We start from the raw sequence: 20064 nt of genomic DNA, 5'->3' as shown, positions 1-20064 counted from the left end.
ACATGTTCCGGAAATCCAGTGCTAAGAGCCTGCCGCCACGAAGAAAGTATGACTTCCGCGTTGACCTAGTCCCCAGAGCCACACCGCAAGCAAGCCGGATCATTCCGCTTTCACCGGCGGAGAACCAGGCACTCGACACACTGATTGCGGAAGGACTGGCCAGCGGAACAATACGACGGACCACGTCACCATGGGCGGCCCCAGTTCTATTCACCGGAAAGAAGGACGGAAACCTCCGCCCCTGTTTTGACTACCGGAAACTCAACGCACTGACAGTGAAGAAGCGCTACCCCCTTCCGCTGACCATGGACCTGGTTGACAGCCTGCTAGACGCCGACACCTTCACAAAGCTGGACCTCCGCAATGCCTACGGAAACCTCCAAGTGGCGGAGGGAGATGAGGATAAGCTAGCCTTCATCTGCAAGGCGGGGCAATTTGCTCCGCTCACCATGCCGTTTGGACCCACAGGAGCGCCGGGATACTTTCAATACTTCATGCAGGACATTCTCCTTGGACGAATTGGAAAGGACACTGCCGCATACCTGGATGACATTATGGTATACACACAGAAAGGCTCCGATCACACGGCGGCGGTCAACGGGATCCTGGAGACCCTGAGCAAGCATCAATTATGGCTGAAACCGGAGAAATGTGAATTTTTGAAACCAGAAGTGGAATACCTTGGACTCTTAATTGCGTGCAACCGGATTAGAATGGACCCCGCAAAAGTGAAAGCGGTGACGGAGTGGCCCGCACCGCGGAACGTTACGGAACTTCAGCGGTTCATTGGATTCTCCAACTTTTACCGCCGGTTCATTGACCACTTCTCGGGGAAGACCAGACCTCTACACGACCTGACCAAAGCGAAAACCCCCTTCGTCTGGGATGACAAATGTAACTCCGCTTTCGAATGCCTAAAGACCGCCTTCACCTCCGCTCCGATACTTAAGATTGCGGACCCGTACAAGCCGTTTATCCTGGAATGTGACTGCTCCGACTTCGCGCTCGGAGCAGTCTTGTCTCAAGTCTGCAACAAAGACAAAGAACTCCACCCCGTTGCTTACTTATCCCGATCATTGGTGCAGGCGGAGAAGAACTACGAGATCTTTGACAAGGAACTATTGGCCATTGTTGCCGCTTTCAAGGAGCGGCGGCAGTACCTGGAAGGAAATCCGCACCGCCTGACCGCCATTGTTTACACGGACCACCGGAACCTAGAAAGCTTTATGACCACCAAGGAGCTCACTCGGAGACAGGCGCGGTGGGCGGAGACCATGGGTTGCTTTGATTTTGAAATCATCTTCCGCCCGGGCCGCCAAGCCACCAAACCGGATGCCCTATCAAGAAGACCGGACCTAGCCCCCGCCCCTGGTGAAAAACTGACCTTTGGACAGCTGCTGAAGCCCAATAACATCACGGAGCGGACTTTTGCGGAGATATCGGAGTTTGAATCCTGGTTCGAAGACAAATCAATTGACTTGGCGGAGGCGGAGCACTTGTTTGAGGTAGACGTACTGGGGATAGGTGCGGAGCACGGAGCGGAAAATGAACTGGCGATGGCTGATGCGGAGATCATTGCAAGAATCAGAGAATTGACCCCACTCAATGCCCAACTGACCGGATGGATAGAATCCTTGAAAACCCCCACAGGAAATCGGAACAGATACACGGAGACTGATGGCATCTTGTACGACAAAGGGCGGATAGTGGTACCGGCGGACCCAGCACTGCGGACCGAAATCCTGAAGAGCCGACACGACACCAAAGCGGCGGGCCACCCAGGCCAATCCCGCACCCTCGCCCTGGTCCGACGGAGTTTTGTGTGGAATGGCCAGAAGAAGTTCGTCAACCAATACGTGGATGGATGTGATTCTTGTCAAAGAGTTAAAGCATCGACACAACAGCCATTTGGGACACTGGAGCCGCTACCAATCCCGGCGGGGCCGTGGACGGACATCAGCTATGACCTTATCACAGACTTGCCTGAATCCCGCTCCCACGAAAGCATACTGACTGTTGTTGACCGTCTGACAAAGATGGCACACTTTATCCCCTGCAGGAAGTCCATGAATGCGGAGCAGTTAGCGGACCTGATGGCAGAGCACGTTTGGAAACTCCACGGCACTCCAAAGACTATTGTTTCCGACCGAGGGAGCATTTTTGTATCCCAAATCACCCGGGAATTGGACAACAGACTTGGCATCCGCCTCCAACCATCTACTGCGTACCATCCAAGGACAGACGCACAGTCGGAAATCGCAAACAAAGCGGTGGAGCAATATCTCCGCCATTTTGTGGGCTATTGACAGGACAATTGAGCTCCGCTCCTGGCAACGGCGGAATTTGCTTACAACAACAACGATCACACGTCAACAGGGGTGTCACCATTCAAGGCAAATTATGGTTTCAACCCATTGTACAGCGGAATTCCATCGGCGGAACAGTGTGTACCGGCAGTGGCGGAGCGACTCCGCCAGCTTGCGGAGGTACAGGATGAACTGAAGCAGTGCCTGGAAGCGGCGCAGGAGGCCATGAAAAGCCAGTTTGACCGCGGAGTGCGGAAAACACCGGAATGGAACAGTGGAGACGAGGTTTGGCTAGATGGGCGCAATATCTCAACAACACGCCCCAGCCCCAAATTGGAACACCGCTGGCTTGGACCATTCCCAATATCTAGCAGAATTTCAACCTCCGCTTACAAACTGACCCTTCCGCTTTCCATGCAGGGAGTCCACCCAGTTTTCCACGTGTCAGTACTCCGCAAACACAAGCCCAACGAGATCGCCCACCGACAGCGGCGGACCCCGGAGCCAGTAACAGTCAACGGCGGAGATGAGTGGGAGGTCGACGGAATACTGGACAGCCGGCGGAGAGGGCGGACGACTCAATACCTTGTCAGCTGGCGCGGATTTGGACCGGCAGAGAATTCTTGGGAGCCGGAGGAAAACTTAAAAAACAGCGGAGACCTGGTGGCGGAGTTTAACTCGAAATTTCCGGAGGCGGCGGCCAGGCATCGGAGGACGCGGAGAAGAAAGTGAGAGGGCAAGCTTTTTCCCACTGGGTTTTTTAATGCTGCCCGGGGACAGAATGCAGAGCCAAAAGAGGAGGATTTTTTTTATTTTTTATTTTTTCTCATTGATCAACCAGAAAAGGGGGCGGCTTGGGCATTAAAGGGGGGATAATGTTATGAGCCGTAGCGCGGACTCCGCAGCGCAGACTCACATGTACATAGACTACACGTACATGTCACGGACCATACTCAAGGTTCGAGAGGCTGGAGATCCAAGCCTCTTCCTCATCCTGCAATCTACCATCTTGGATCCAGAACTCCCAGAACCCCAGAACCCAGACTCCATCTTCCTCTCCACAGAACAGACCATAACAACACCATTGCTGAAAATTTCAGTACACGGAGAATATACGTACAGACTTTAAATATTCCTGAAATTTTTAGCTTGTTTGGAAATGTAACAAAAAAGTTATACAGTTAGCGGGAATTTTCCTACTAAGCCCACCGCGCACTCCTTGAAAATCCTAAAAATTTCAGGGAATATAGAATATTCACAATCATAAGTGCCCTGAAATTTTTGTGCGGCTGGGGAATGTAAAAAAAAAGTTATTCCCTAAGTATATACCCCAGAAAAGGGGGTATGCAAAAAATAATTAATTAATTAAAATTGGTTTTTTTGGTATTCTGATTTCATGATAATGTTTTTCATCATTTTAGACAAATTTTGATATTACTTGCGTCGCGTAGAAATGAGTAGAAAAAAAACGGGTACGCACGCGGAAAAGGGGGTACGCAAAAACCGGGTACAAACGCGGAAAAACCGGGTACGTTTAGTAACCCCCTATATTTTTCATGTTGATCCAAGTGAGGTTTGAAGAGGTGCTTATTGAAAATCTTGCTGCAAAGCCCGCACGCACTGCGGACTTCACAAGAATGTCACAACCCATGTCCCGGTTCCACCCTCCGCCCTATACATAGTCGTCCCTCTCCTTACCTAACTCAGCAGAGAACTTGCTACTCTCTCTGCCGGCGTTAGGTAAGTATTTCTTATCATTCCCTTTCTCCAATACTGTGATTGTAGATAGACTAACGAGAGAACTTGCTACTCTCTCTGCCGGCGTTAGAAATAAAACCCCAACCGTTGGAGCTAGAATTTTAGGCTCCAAGCCCGCTCCCCGTGCCCGTTGAGACATCTTAGTGAAGGACTCAACGAGTCCTTACACTTGCTTCCAGGTTGGTTGATGTCTTCAATCCAAATTGTTTTGGGGGTGGGCGGAAATTGAGGATCTTTCTGAGTTACTTCTGTGAGGTAGGAATCTTCGATTTTTGAATCATAGTTGTTGATGAGTTGATGTGGCTTACAATCCAAGGTTTTGATTTGTTGAACAGATTGATCCAAGATTTCTTCCTGATCCATACCAATAGCTGTATCCATGCTGTCTGGGCCAAATTCTAGTATGTCAATAACAATGTGCTTCAGCTCCATTGCCATATCCATTAAGTTTGACTTGGCGGATTTCTGGTTCACCACCGTATCTGGTAGCTGGATTGTTGAGGCTGCTTGTTCAGAAACCAATTCCTGAGAGTAATTTTCCGGTTCCGTTTCTGTAACGTCCATCATAGGTTCTGGGATTTCCGTTTTTGTTTCTGCAATGTTCCTTACAGGGTGTATAGTTTCAATGGCTGGTTCCAGGACGTGCTCAAGTGGTTCCTCTGAGCAATTGAGTTGAGGGTTGTAATCAGGAGGTAAGCCTAGAGCCTTCACTTGTTTTCGCAGTTCCACAAGTTCTTGCTCTAGGTTGTGAAGCTGTTTGTAATGTTCCTCAATCCGTATAACTTCTGTTTCTGTAGCTGCAACCAGATGGTTCCATTGAGGTGCTTTGGTGTTTCCGTCCTTTCCTGTTGGAAGCTGGCCGTTGTACAATAAGGTCCTTTTGATGTTTTCCTGGCTTTCTCTCAAGAAAGGAATCAGGAATAGCAGGCCGGGGTCCTCGTACTTGATGCTATCATTTTTAACCAGGTAACCAAGAATTGAAGTGAATTTTCCAAGATAGGTGTTGAAATCTTGATGGTCTGAAATCCCCCTCCTGGCTTGTTGTTCTGCTACATTGATTAGGTCGTTTGTGGTGTACATAATGGTATTATCTAAGTCCCCCCACATTTTGACCATTTCTTTTTCGTAATTTTTTCCAGTCGCAGTCATCGTATCCGTCCATCTCCTCAAGTTTGCTCTTGAGTTCCTCCGTCCGCACAAATCGTCCAATCTGAAGCGCCTTATTGTAATCCGTTGCTTGGAAAGCGTTGGCCGTTCTTTCGAAATGTTTTAAGAACTTCATGAATTGGTTGCCATCATAGAAGAGACCAGGTTCCTTAATAATGACCTGTTTGACTTGTTGGACCGCTGGTGGTTGGTAGTACTGCGGATAAAAAGCTTGTGGATGCTGAAACGGTGGGGGTGGGACCGGTTGTTGTCGTTGTTGAAATTGAGGTTGATACATAGGTTCTCGAATATTTTGCGTGTTGTGGATTCCGTACCTGGATATAGGTTGACGTGGAGTATTGTGATGTTGTGGTAAGTTAGTGTTTTGAGGAGTTTTGTCTGAATCTGACAATTCATCTTCATATTGGTCTCTGAGTTGAAGGTCGATTCCCTTTCCTTTGTCTTTTCTGGGTGGTGCAGGTGGATTCGTCGTATCCGTATTCCAATTCAAAGCTGAAGTTCTGGCCGCAGGTCTGTTCCTAAAAGGGGTCGATGGAGGAGCAAATCCATTTTCCAAATCTGGTGCGCTGTGTTGAGTTGTCTGTTAGTCTTCTACCATGATGTATCACCACAGTATGGAGGGCTGTTGGATTGACCCATGAGCACTACCAACCAACCACCCAGCTGGCAGCCACAAGCGTCTGTAGCCTACACCAGGGGGAGATTTGTGGCACTCTCTAGGGAGTGCCAGACCTTATGTTCTCTCTGGAAGGCTGACATATGTCAACCATGAGTGCAGGTGCAAGTAAAGCTTGAGACAATGTTCATGTTATGTTGAACTGATCCTGAACTGAAGTGCAGGATAGCAACATCAATTCCATATACCATAATTTCAGTTTGGGCAGTGATGAATTTGATCTCAAGGTGATTTGAACTTCTGGGGAATAAATTAGAGGTTTCTAAGTCCTTTTGTGAGATCTTTTCACAAGGATTGCAGGATTGAAAATGCCAGCCTTGGGGTGGACATCATGACTTCTTCTCCAAATCCAATAGCCAGGCCCATAGACATTCCACAGGCAATCAATATCATGGGCAGAGAGTTTCGCGAAAGAAGATGTTGATAGGTATAATTCAACTTTGTAAGGCTTCAATGGGATAAATTGGTGGTCAATTAGCTGGTCAGTTTGCTATGTCCACAAACGTTTTGCAGAATGCTAGCTAGCCGGACAATTCAAACTGGACCTACCATCTTTTCCTACCCCAAAATTGTGAATTCCCCATTCTCTTAATTTGCAGAGCCTACCTGATGAGCAGCCATGAAGGAGGCTCTGGGATGATCATTTTGACCGGTGCCTGCGTGGGAATCACATTCCATATGCTGGTTGTGGTGTTTAGTGATAGTGACTGACTTGACACTTTCCATACAGAACATGTGTGCAATTTCATTTCTGGTAAGTTTAGGATACCCCAAGAGTCCTTCATGTGAGGAATTGCCATCTCCCCCCTGACCCAAAATGCTGCTTTCAACCGTCTGACTGGTGTCATGGTTCACTGGAGACTGAATCTGTGTGGGCTTCAAAATATCACGACCAAAAATAATGCCTAAAACCAGTTGAGCAGGAGCCCAATCTCATCAAAGAAGTGATCTTGCGCCATTACCTAGCTACAGCACAAGGTCAGTGCTCCCTTTGAGCTCTCGCACTCATCCAGAATGTTGTCTTCCCAATATGCACCGGCCTGAGCCATGCCACGGGCAGTGTAGGGCATCCTGAAGTGGGGTAACACATCGTTGTATTAAGACCTGGTTCCCCATGTATCAGATCAGAGTGACACTCAAGTTGAGCCATCTTTCCTCTGATGTGTGACTTCTGGCAACTCTTGGGTTTCTGCATGTTAAATCCCACCCAATCCAAATTTTCTGCTAGTGTTGGACCAGATGATTGGGAAAGCAAAGCCTATGTTTTTTTTTCCTCTGCCCTGGACAAATCAGTTTGGGGTGTATTGATGATTGATTTAACAGCACCGGACACCAGATTTTTTTTGGCACCAACATATGAGGTCTCATGTGTCTGGGCTATCCATCAAAACAAGTTCAATGGGCAGAAAAATCTCAGCCTCCTCAATCCCGCACACTGTCATACTCATTTGGCCGCATGATTTTAAAGTTGATCCATAACAAAACCATTATTTGGATTGGCAAAAATTGCAACCACACAAGAAACTGCAGGAATATATGTTTCTGACACCATTATGACCAGTGTTGGGAGGAGCTATCTTACTGGCAAGCACCAACCTCGCACCCCAATGGGCTTGGCCAGACGCAGCAGATCCAATCAAGCTGTAAAACACTACTCAAGGAGGTCTTGGTTAAAGAAGAGTGTTCAGGTATCTCACTCTTGGCCTACGTTTTGGGATGTAGTGACAAACCGATCTTATAGCACCAAGGAAAGTCATCATCCAAGTGGAACTTTACGCTTTTGTAAACTGTGCCACAATCTCTTTCAACCAGTGCCTGAGACAATATCTACCGGCTGTATTCAGGCACCCTGAGTAATTTTTGTGTTGTTTCCTGCTGCTGTTTCGTGGAATGATCTAACCCAACTTGTCACTGGATAGCATAGTCAAAATGTCTGTTGAAATCAGTGTCTCCCTCCGAAATATGGTGAAAAGAGTGGATTATATTCTTGTCCATGACAAAGGCAAGATGGATGCCTAGAGGAATCAGAGAAGGAAATTAATGTTGGTATCTGTGATTGTCCTGTCCAGCAGCGGTGATGGATGTTGGACAGGCCTCATCCGCAGCCCTCACCGGATGAATGGTAATTGCTGAGGATCAGCAAGGCAGGGCAGCCTGCCCAAATTGGGAGAGGAGGATGTATTTTCTCAGTCTCAGGCATATGAGTGCCTACTTATAATCAAACAATATCATGAAAAGTGGCCTGGGGGGCGCCTAGCTCCATGATCATGACATAAAGATGGGCATGCTGCAAAAATATAAGGAGCTTCTCAGCTCCTTGAGGCTCTGAGTGCTTGTTAGCCTAGATCCATTCAGATGCAGTCAGGAACTGGCATGTTGGTCTGATTTGGATATGAGCCATATCCTTAAAGATTCACCTAATGCATGCATGGGTGGGGGGTGACAGAACTGTGCTCAGTGGTGCTGCCATGAAGGGCCGCTGATTCCGGAATGTCAGTGTCCATGAGGATGACAGCTGACAATCATACTTGCTCCACCTTTCAATCCTCATGCAACTCCACAACAACATGTCACGGTCCGTATGGGGGTTGGTTCTATTTCCTTGAGAGATCCTGGATCAGCAAACAAATGAGGAGTGCAAGACAAGCAGCCAAGAGCAATGGGTGACCAATTTTCAGGCTGCGGGAGCTTTGCAGAAGAAGATTATTTGAGTGTGGCTGTCGGTCCATGCAAGCTCAGAGGGAATGGTGATAAGTGTATATGTTTAGGTAAGAGAAATGACAAAATTTCCACCGCTATGCACGGCCGTCCATCAGGGTGGACAAGGTCTAGTTTACACAAATCAATAACAGAAAGGTTGAGTTCTGTTCTGCAGCGTACAGGGCCCATTCTGAAACAAAGCTCGGGGACCAAAGGCATCCTCCTTTGTCCGAAGTGTGAGCCAAAGACACCCAAAGAAGATCTCAAGCAAGCGGGATGTGGAGAAGGGGTGCAACAGATTGTTAGGTAAAAAGGGAACCGCAGATTAGGATGTATGATTTTGTGAAGAGAAGGTAAAACGCATGTGGAATGACACACCACAACCAAAGCTTCCCCTTTCTCAAATTTTCAAAGGAACTATTACCGCTGGCGCTTTCAGGTGATCATGATGGGGAAGTCTTGGACATTGCTGTATATCTTTCGCGGTCCTTTGCTCCAGGGACATAGCCCAACTGATGCCCAGCCCAATCTCATCAATCTCATCCGTCATACACCTGAGAATGATTGAGTTTGCCGGTAACATACACCTCTCCAACACCCATCAGTTCAATATCCAAGCTGTGGGACATGAAATCCATATCAAAACTTGTGTCGCGTCCCATCAGCTCCCTCCGGAAAGCCAAATGACTACCTTCCCAGAGTATCAGTTTATACTCCACTCTTCGGCAACCGGGGTTCCAGCCATACTATACGACTTCTGCACGCAGGTTTTTTTCTTTGGCCGGCTTCTGGTTCACTCTAATTCAACCCACCCAATCGTTCGAGTGGAGCGGTTCAAATGGCAGGTCCACCGCGGAGAGCTGGCTCTGGCTGAGGAATTTGAAGAGACCCACGCCTTCGGAACGGTTTACGTTGTCAAGGTCCACATCGAACCAGTTGTAGGATGCGTAGGGTATGTTGAAGTTGTTGACACAGAAATGAATCTGGTCAGTTTTTTTGTCCCAAAAACTCCCAGAAGCACTGGTTCAAGTAAGATGTAGGTGCTTACGCAGAATTATTCAGTATAAACCAGGCCACATCAAGCTCATGGCAAGAACCGCTCAAGCCCACGAGATGTTGCAGACCCTTCGCCGCGGGAATTGCATCAGGTTTGGAGGTGTGGCGGCGCTGGCTTCGGACTCTGGAAACGGGTCGATTGCATTGCGTGTAAGTCGTTCATCTGGTTAATTTTGAAGCCTCCAACAGAGGCTAAGTTCCAAGCGTTGCAGGTGGAACATGTGTCAAAGCTGGACTGATTTGAGAAGACATGCTATGGCTTGAGGCACAATCCAAAACAACGATTTCAACTGCATGTACATGATTGGAAGTCTCCTGCAGGATCCAGACGACGCAAGGGGAAGAAGGTCCACACAAAATTGTCTAGCGGTATGGCAAGCTGATTGAAGAATTTGTCTCCAGACTGAGGTTTCCTGGCTGGCCATGGCTATCTGTTTATCTACATCCTTTTGTTCTCTCCTTGCCATCTGCTCTATGAAGTTTGTCAATCAACTCCGGAATCAAGCCTGGTGTGCCTGTGGCTGGTGCGCTTGGTTGAATGACACAATATTTAACAGAAGGATGACCTTGTCTTGGCGCACTACAATTTCGACAAGAGCGGGGCTTCCAAGAGCTGAGGCACCACAAGGGATTCTCACAGGAGCTACCCTTCCGCGCTGGAAGCTGTGTGGAAGACATTTTTCACGTGAAATTTTGAGATGAAATATACCATTACAATGGATACAGAGGTGACAGCTGCACAGACTAAATGGGAGGAGACACTACAACATCGATAAGCAAAGGCCAAGTCTGTAACAAAGAGGTAGGCTATATTTGGGAGTTGCTGGTGGTCATCTAATGGATCGCTATTTGTTTGTTAGTTTTGGGGGTGTGTGTGGCAGAAGGAATGGCGAAGTAGGGTTCAATGCCTGCCATTGGGTGAGGAAATCATTGGTGATGGCCTCTGCAAGCTCAAACCGAGTTGGGACTTTCAATTGGGAAAGGGGACAAATATTTTCTGGAGACTGAAAGACGGGTAGGAAAATATGGACTAGATAGTTGGACAGATTCTTCCAAATTGATTCCTCTGGTGTATGTGGCGTAGTCGAATGTTGTCTGATGATTGACATGGCTTGAATGAACGACATACATGTTGACGTGCCGGCAATCCGGTGGTCCCTTGAAGTAATGAACAGTCCGCGAACTCCGGCGAGGAAAAAGTAAACAAGGGGCTGGAAATTCTGCTTGCCTTGATATTTTTGGAGGTTTTGAAGGGCGTCAGCAGAGATGTTAGCCAAGTCTGCAGGAGTCTTGTCGACAGCAGTTCCGGGTTTGGTCGCGCTAGTTGTGGGAGCTCGGTTGGCACGGTTATTCGCCTTCTTTTGAGCTGGTGTCAATGGTGCCTTGGTGAGGTAATGTGTTTGGAAAATGATGTAAGCCATCAACACGTCAATAATGACCTTTCAAAAATTGTGGAGAATATCAACAGAGTGCAAACGCTGGCAAGAGGGTGCCGAAGGGTCATCGCTTGGTTGGGATGAGTCAAAGGTCGAAGAGGAATTCTTCACAGCATGGAGGTACACGAGGGCTTCAACCCCTTGAGTGATGTGATCTTTGTCTTTGGCAGAGCTGATCTGAGGTGGTCTGAAATGGTTTTCAGCCATTAGTTCAAGAGAAGCGGCAACGATTTTGGCCCATTCAAGATGGAGGCGTGGAGGAGGGTGCAAGAGTCAAAAGAGGCCTTGGACGAGGGCAGATTCAGGATGGGGTGTTTTCGTTACGGTTGGGATGAAAGAGCCCGGTCGGAGATTGTTATTTTTGTCGCCAAAACCAGTGAGCCTCGGGAAGTCAATCACGTCGGGGCAATACCATTGCTCCGTCAGAGAGGGGGATAAAAAGGTCTCGGCTAAGAAAGGAAAGTGTGTGAGTTGTTTGAAGCGTCACATGCCTTGCAAGTGACAGGGAGAGGGACTGACCGAGGGAGGCAATGGTTTGGAGCCACATACCATATGAACAAGCTGCCCGCTGCAAGTGGAACGCGGAGGATGATCGAGGTGGAGGTGGAGGGGGCATTGGTGGTGCACGATTTTGGATCAAGGCGGCCAATGAGGTCCAAGTTGTCTGATATTTTGACCAGGATGGCTTGGAGCCAGAGAAAGATTGGGAGATGCTGATCACCTGCGTGCGGATGGTGGTTGACTGGATGATGGTAAGCTGGACGGAATGTGCGCCTGGGGATGAATTGGCTGGCTGTGCTTTGGTGGTGTCGTTGCTGTGTGAGGTGGTGGATGGCTGTTGAGCGGAAGGTGAATCTTGAGGTCTAGGGTCCGGACTGGCGGGCTTGAACAGAGGCAGTGATCCAGATTCGTGGGCAGGGGGATGTTCTGCTCCGGTGGGGTTGGCATTCGGGGTTGAATCTGTCAAAGTCAAGGTGAGCTGAGAGCCGTCTGAGTTGTGCGCTGGAACATCAGTAAGAATTTGATTGGTGGGCAGAGCTTCCTCGTCATCATCAGGAGCGGAAGATGAGCGGTTGTCAACAGGCTCCCAAGGGTTCCAATTAGTCTTGTTTGCGCCATCAAGATTCTTTGATGGCAAGAGAGGTCCATCCGCACCGCAGGACAAGTTGTTGGTTGGAGGCTCGGTGGAAAGGCTGCCGGGCGCTGAGGCTGGAACTGCAGCAGGGCCTGGCGCTGGTGAGACGGGTGGATTCTTGTGCGGCTGTGTCAGAAGATCAACTGCTCTGACCGAAGAGTGTTTTGTGGCAGGTTTTTTTGTGGCAGGTCTGCGGGTCACACGTTTGCGCGATTGGGTCACCATATTGGATGTGGGATGAGGATGGTCTGCGGGGTTAGTAATTTTGATATCCTCTTCTTCAGGGATGACACCTGTTTCCTCCCAGCCTGGTGGAGGAAGCCAGTGGACTGTAAGTATATGACATGCGGTGTGTGTGTGACAAAGGATCAGGACGTGGTGGGCTTACTTCGTTTGCTACTGTGGAGGGAAGCGGCTAGTTCCTGAGATTTCTGTTTGCAGTGGCGCGGAAGTTTGAGGGCCAGAATGTTGGATGCTGATCGCGCTGCAGCATCAATGGAACGGCGATATTCTTTGGGTGTGATTTCCTGTATTTCGGTTGGCAGAATCGATTCCTTGGGATTGAGCAAGGCAAGGGACGGGGAGGATTGATTCTGAAGTATGAATTCACGATATGATGGTGCTGGGAGTGGCTTCCGGACAATGTTCTGCTCAAGGTCCTGTTGGGCTGGGGCAATTGTAGGTGAGCAGAGTGAGAATGCAGCGGCCGCGAAAACCTAGCAGCAAGGGCCTACTTACTTGGAGGTGGAGTAGATGACAAGGATTTTGAGGACGAAGATCCCATGTCCATTTTGGAAGGTGTGACATGAGGAGGAGTTTTTGGATGAAGAGCCTCACTGGACATTTTGTTTGTGAGGAGCAGAGTTGGGTGGATTGGTGGGCAAATCAGTGCGGCACGGCAGGGGGACAAAGAGCCCGAGCTGCAGTCTTTTATGTTGATGGAGAGGGCACAGATGGCGGACTGAGGAGCCTTTGTGGATCCATTCATGAACATCCCTTTGTCTTTGATGAGATCTTCGTGTGTTGTCCAAAATGAGCTCAACCTCAGAGCGGTGGTGCGATGCAGAACAAAACCTCACATGTGCTATCAATGGTTGATGAGATCAGCAGTGATTGTGGTTAATGTGTCTCAGAGAGATAGACGCTGACACATAACTGAGGCATGTTGGCCACTGCGGTGGTCCATACATAAATCCGCTGTCGTCAGCTGAGGAACAAGTTGTGGTGTGGGAGATGTGGCAAATCCATGTGCAAATGGGCCATGGAGTTCACCGCGCGGGCTGAAATCACCTGGATGGCTGCCCTAGTCCCGTGCCAGCTGATTTCAGCAGAGGCACCGGTTGAAGTCAGCTGTTTGGGTCAGAATGGATTTGGCTGTGTGTACATAGGTCTGCATGAGGGCATCTCCCAAGTTGATGGGCAACACATGTCAGGTCTGTCATATTGGGCAGCGGTGCCGGCACTGCTAGAGAGGCGCAAAGTGCATCCGGGCTACCATTCAGGGTTCAACATCTTCATGGCCACAAGGATATCCTAGAGTGGACATCAGTAGCTCACGGAATGTGAGTGAGTTGTGGAAAAATGTCACTTTGTTCGGCGTGTGGGGAAGTGAAGCAGAATTCACCTTACAGCGCCTTGCCGGGAGGCTGTAGAGATGGGCCTGCGGGCCCGCTTCGGGAGTGCTTACCACTTTGTCCACCCTGACGTTTGGCCGAACGTTGCGGTGGACATTGGCCGTGTGCATTTGCGGCAGGCACGGGTGCATCTGTCACATAAGTGAGTGACACCGGGTGAGTCTGGACTCCTACTGCACTGCTGTGCTGGTCATCCGGCTGGTAGCTTTGCACCTGGGGTAGTCGCTGAATGTTGGTCTCCGCAACCCCAGGCATGCTGAGGGTGCAGTGCAAGCTCCTTGACATCAAGAATCACTGGTCATCCGGGTGAGCGAGTCAGACTGTGATAGATTGAAGCCAACACTATTGGCCAGCTTGCTTTTGACTTAACACTGGCACTTCTCACCAGGGTTCCCGTGGCGGGTGCCGGAAGGTGCCAGAATCTCCCCTCAAGCTGGACAACGGCACCTATACAGGCAGGTACCCCCGGGCAATGCTGCAACGTATGCGCTACATGAATCACATCGTCTGGCGGGACTACATATATGGCGCCTGTCCTGTCCGCTTGCATGCAAACGGACAGGACGGACTTAGTGCGTCTTGTCTGTGTGCATCCCAACAGACAGTACAGTCCGGCTGTCTAGGGTGTAAACAGGCAAGGCTAAAACGATCTTCCACGTGTCAGTCTTGTCTGTCCCGTCACCTTTGTCACCTCTGTTTTCTGGCAAACGGATAGGACAGTAATGTGGTGGCTTTCCTGTCTGTTTGCAAGCAAACGAAAAGTACTGTGCATATATCTACATAGCTGTCTTATCTGTAAATCGACAAATCTCGAACAATCTTATGTGTAGATGTAATATTCATGTACACCCACGTTTAATTGGATAAGATCGGATTGTCTTGTGCGTGCGCATGCAAATGGAGAGGAGAATGTCCACTGGCGCGGCCGTCCGGCTGTCTGGATGCAAGCAAACGTACAGGACAGGCTTGTGGAGGCTTGTGGTGACCGTGCTGTCTGTTTGCATGCAAGCGGACAGGACAGTACAGCTCTCTTGTCTGTGAACAAACAACGCTGAAACGATCTTCCACATCTGAGCCTGGTCTGACATCGTCCTCCTGTCCGTTTGCGTGCAAAAGGACAGGACAAAACCTTCTAAGTGGTATGTATTAGCGGTCGTGCGGGGGTGTCTCGGCGGGTACTGGGCCGGGTACCCAACCATGCTTATGGGGAAAAACCAGACACCCGCTGTGAGAACTCCTTTGGGACGGGTGGCAGTTCTGTGAGGGGGAGATAACAAATATGATATTTGCAGTTAAGCAATATTTATGTTACGGGTGGTTTGAAGGACCTGCCCCTCTATTGTACTACACAAGGATTCTGACAACAAAATTTATTTATTGTTGTGGCAAAACCTTGATAGAGATCACTATGTGTAGTAGTCTCTATCAGACTTGGATCAAACAATGCAGATGATGTGCAATGACACAAGCTATTTAAGAACCTGATTATGATCACAGGTGTTGGGTGAGTGGATGTTTGAGATCACACTGTTGAATGAATGAGTGACTGGTTGGTTGGTGGCTGCTATTCACATGCTGAATTCAAATGAGGGGGGAGGAAGGGCTCCTTTTATAGTAAAATGTGAGGGATTTTTGCTGGTGGGGAAGTCAGTTGAGGGATTCATGCTGGTGTGACTTCTCCTGCGAGGGATTTTTGCTGCATGGAAGCTTCCGTTGAGGGATTTTAGCTAGTGAGCCTTCTGATAAACGTGTGATCCAACATGTGACTGATGATGTCATGCGACCATACAGGGGTACGTGTGTGCACCTGTATAAACTACACCCTAACTATGTACTTGTACCTGATTCTATACTATGTCCTACCAAATATAATTCTATAGTATTTGATTATGTTCTGTCACAAACAGTTTAATCCAAATAACTTTTGACTGAGTGGAGCTAGCCTAGTGGTTCAGGTGAGTGACTAGGGGTTAAATGACCTGTAGAATCTAATCATGCAATAATACATCCAAGAATATGCCTCCTTCTCATACAGTGAACCAAGACTTTATGCAATTTGATACTTGAAACAGATTTGGCACACCACACCGCACCCAAAGTTGGGCCACCATGCAGTCCCACGGGGCGCGTAGTACCAGCGCCATTTGAACTTGTCCACCGTGACGTTCGGCCAAACTTCGTGGTGGACAAATGATCATGTTGGCCCCAGGTTAATCTTTGCCGCGCTCACCATCTCACAATTGACTCATGATTAACCGACTCAACCCCTCCTGAAGCAGAGGAGCCATTTCCAAAGCTCGCACAGTGGGATGTATGACTGATGTGCCAGGAGACACTTTGGTTATGGATCATACCAACCCCAAACTCAAGCTCAGTGTTGGCGCTTTTTTTCTTCTCAACCAAGGAAACACTTGAAACATACATAGGAGGGAGGACAGCGGGAGCAACTATATCTGACGGCATAATCAAGCATCAACGTGCATGGAACCATCCCCTGGCGGGGCATTTGACTGTCCTCCGACATTCAATGTACTGCGACTGGCTGGGGCATGTGAAGATGGAGCTGGTGCGCCCGACCCCAAGTGTGAAGCCCCCCACGACTTGCGGGCTTCACTAGGTGACACTTCACCTATCACATGATCTACATCAGCCAGGACTATAGTCACAGCTCCTCCCACGCCCTTCCTAGCTCGGCAGAGACTCCGGACCCCCATCGATATCTCTCTGCCGTGGCTAGGTGAGTTTCCTTTCCTTTTCCTTTCTCTCCCTTCTTCCTCAAGACAGGTGTACATAAAACTGAGAGAGACTCCGGACCCCCATCAATATCTCTCTGCCGTGGCTAGTCATCTGCAATATAGCCCCCGAGGACGTTGGTTCTAGAACGTCCCCAGGCCTTGTGCCTTGTCCCACCGAGCCTCTCCGCCTCCGAACAGTGAAGGGTCTCCCGACCCTTACACTTTTTTTTTCTAGATCCACTAAACCTCTCGGCGCCTTTGGCGTTCCTCCTTCCATCTTTTTTGGATCGGCTCAGTCCCATCCTTTATTCTATCTGTCCGGCCCGCTCTCATCCGTCCGCCCGTCCGTCCGTCTACCTCCGTCCGCCCGGCCGTCCGTCTACCTCCGCCCGTCCGTCCGTCCGTCTACCTCCGTCCGTCCGTCCGTCCGTCTACCTCCGTCCGTCTGTCCGTCTGTCCGTCAATCCGTCCGTCAATCCGTCCGTCTCTCCTTCATCAACACACTTCAAAGTCCTGGAATGGCAAAGGATCAGCCCAGATTGCCGGGTGTCCTGGCCTATATCACGGACCAGATCAAGCAGCGACTTCTGACGGGTTATGCGGCCGACACTATATTTGCAGAACTCCAGAGGGTCCTCCGCTCAAGAGGAAATTGTGTTGAGATCGATGGCGTTTTCTTTGTTGCAAACCGTGTGGTCATCCCAGCAGACCCAGTACTCCGCCTTCAACTCATCATGGCGGCGCACGACAAATCTGGACATCTGGGATTCCCTCAAACAATGTCCCGGCTCCGTGGGGGGTATTTCTGGCCAGGTATCGGCGACGATGTGAAAATGTTCATCCACACGTGCCCCACCTGCCACCATAAGGACGCGCGGCAAGCCTCCCCATCTGCTACAACCCTAGGCCCATCAGAGACGACTGCCGGATTCCTGTCGACCACAGCCCCATTGGAGTTGCCTACCGGACTGCTGCCACCCCCTGCTAAATCCTCCTTGCCCTCTGGCCTCAGCAACTCAACGCAGCGCCCGAACCAGATCTTCCCTGAGCAAAGAGCCTCCACTCCAGACATCTGTATGCGGCACACCGTCTCGCCGAAACCGTCTAGCATCACGCCAACCCGCGCCCCTCATCCTGGGCCTCGCGTCGCCCCACCAGCTCCAACGCTTATCGACCTTTCGGGCCAACGAAGCCACCCAGACAAGGGTGTTTGGCACCCTCGCCCTCACCCGTCCCCTTTACCGCTCCCCACCGCACCCTCCACCACGCCGACGTCATATTCTCCCGCTCTGTCGACACACCCAGCGACAGTCTCCACATCTTCTCCCTCTCTGTCGACACACCCGACGACCGCCTCCACGCAACACTGCCCTGTGCCACCTCCAGCCCTAGTTCACACAGACAGCCGCGAACCCTTATTCCCCGCCCAATGGGACAAGGAACGCTCTGGGAGGCCGTCCGACCAAACAGCTAACAGGTACGAGGCAAGAATCAGGCACCTGGAGTTGGTAGTACGAGTGCTGTTGGCCAGGACCAATTCAATCGAGCCCCTCTACCGCGGCGCATCCCATTCCCGACGCACCTCCACTCCTCCTCTTGCCGGATCTTTTCGATACTCGATGGATCAAGGGCTGCAACCAGTATTATCCAAGAAAAGACTAAGCTCTCAGGAGATTGACCGCCAAGAGCGCCGACCGCGTAGAAGCACTACTCCGGTCTCCCTGCCGGGTCTAAGTGCCTCCCTGAATCCGCGGCTCCCCCCAGGCGACCAGAGCATCGAGGCCAACAAGATTGTGGACGCCCTCCGCCCATATAGTGGCCACATTGTGCCTCACTTTCCACCAGCCACCACAAGCGCACCCCCTTCCCGTCCGGCAAATGTGGCCCGATGGCCTGACCAATTGAGCTTGCCGTCAGACACCCTCTCAACCCCCCCGACCCCCCTGCAATCCACACAATCAGCCGCATCCCCGCCGTCCCTGACCAGGCCCTCAACAGCCTCCCAAACCTTCTTCCTTGCCGCTTCATCAGTCGCATCCCCGCCGTCCTTGACCAGGCCATCCACAGCCTCCGATATCTCCTCACCCGCCACCCCAAAGGCTCTCCCCGGCCGACATGGCACTGTGGACCCATCCAACTTACACTGGCCTTCACCTGCTTTGGCCGCTCCTCCGCAACTCTCTCTGCCTCATCCTCCCAGCTTATACACCCACCTTCCCCTTGCCACCTGTGATGATTCCCCATTCACCAGCCGCAGCCGTGAAAACCTGCTAGTCTCCAATGCCATCTTTTCCCCTCAACTCTCCCGCCGTTGTTGCCTCTTCTCTCCCTTATTCTCCCTCTTGTCCTTCTTCACCTCCTCTCAATCATTGTCTCTGCTCCATTTCTTTCATAATTTCTTTTTTTTATAGGGGGGGAGACTGTGAAGCCCCCCACGACTTGCGGGCTTCACTAGGTGACACTTCACCTATCACATGATCTACATCAGCCAGGACTATAGTCACAGCTCCTCCCACGCCCTTCCTAGCTTGGCAGAGACTCCGGACCCACATTGATATCTCTCTGCCGTGGCTAGGTGAGTTTCCTTTCCTTTTCCTTTCTCTCCCTTCTTCCTCAAGACGGGTGCACATAGAACTGAGAGAGACTCCGGACCCCCATCAATATCTCTCTGCCGTGGCTAGTCATCTGCAATATAGCCCCCGAGGACGTTGGTTCTAGAACGTCCCCAGGCCTTGTGCCTTATCCCACCGAGCCTCTCCGCCTCCGAACAGTGAAGGGTCTCCCAACCCTTACACCGAGGGTCCCGCGTGACGGTTGCAGAGGTTTTGCGATTCTTTCGCAATCTGATCGAGCCCAATCGGCGGGACTGTGGATATTGTCTCCCGCTCAAAAGAACTGAGCATGGACCAGTAGGTTTTACTATAAGAGTCAATTGGCAGACCACGAGGTACACCAACGATTCCTTTGGTGCTCCTGAAGTTGCGTTTCGAGCGAGAGTAGAGTTTGTCATTGGCGGCCATTGTCTTGTGATGTACTGCTTGAGCTATCACCATCTTGTCGAGACAATGTAAGATTGTAGTAAGATCGTCGCTACGCCAGTCTGGCACCTGAGAAACAGGACCCGCTTGACCATCGCCGTCTTCAATGTCTGAGCCACACGTTTTGTTCTCAATAATGCTTGCCAGTGCTACGTTTGTCTTGAACATCTTGTCGACCATTGCGCATCGGTTGTCCTTGACCTGGCCCCTGAAGTGCCCACATTGGTTCAGCATATCCAGGGATCAGTCTCAGGACAAGCTGTGAAATTAGCGACATACCTTCTTTCGCCATTGTTGATATTGGTCTTTCGTATTCTTTTCCTTTTTCAATTGGTCGTAAGTTGCAATTTCCATGTTTTGAAACTCTTGAATCTTGCAGGACTTAGTTAGGAGCCACCGTTGGATGATTGCAGGCGCTTGATT

The 20064-nt window shown here is 50.1% G+C and overlaps 1 protein-coding gene across 1 annotated transcript; it reads right to left on the bottom strand.

Annotated features, from left to right (window-relative positions):
* Positions 1–12217: 12217 nt before the first annotated feature.
* On the bottom strand, positions 12218–13024 carry PtA15_7A235 (uncharacterized protein; the record flags this gene model as incomplete). Its single annotated transcript, XM_053170821.1, has 2 exons — positions 12218–12360; positions 12973–13024. 2 exons carry the CDS (start codon positions 13022–13024, stop codon positions 12218–12220), a joined length of 195 nt encoding a protein of 64 aa, XP_053022064.1.
* Between the last annotated feature and the right edge of the window lie 7040 nt (positions 13025–20064).

Source organism: Puccinia triticina, chromosome 7A (assembly GCF_026914185.1).
Source record: "Puccinia triticina chromosome 7A, complete sequence".
Taxonomy (NCBI): domain Eukaryota; kingdom Fungi; phylum Basidiomycota; class Pucciniomycetes; order Pucciniales; family Pucciniaceae; genus Puccinia; species Puccinia triticina.
This window is presented reverse-complemented; position numbering and strand designations above follow the sequence as displayed.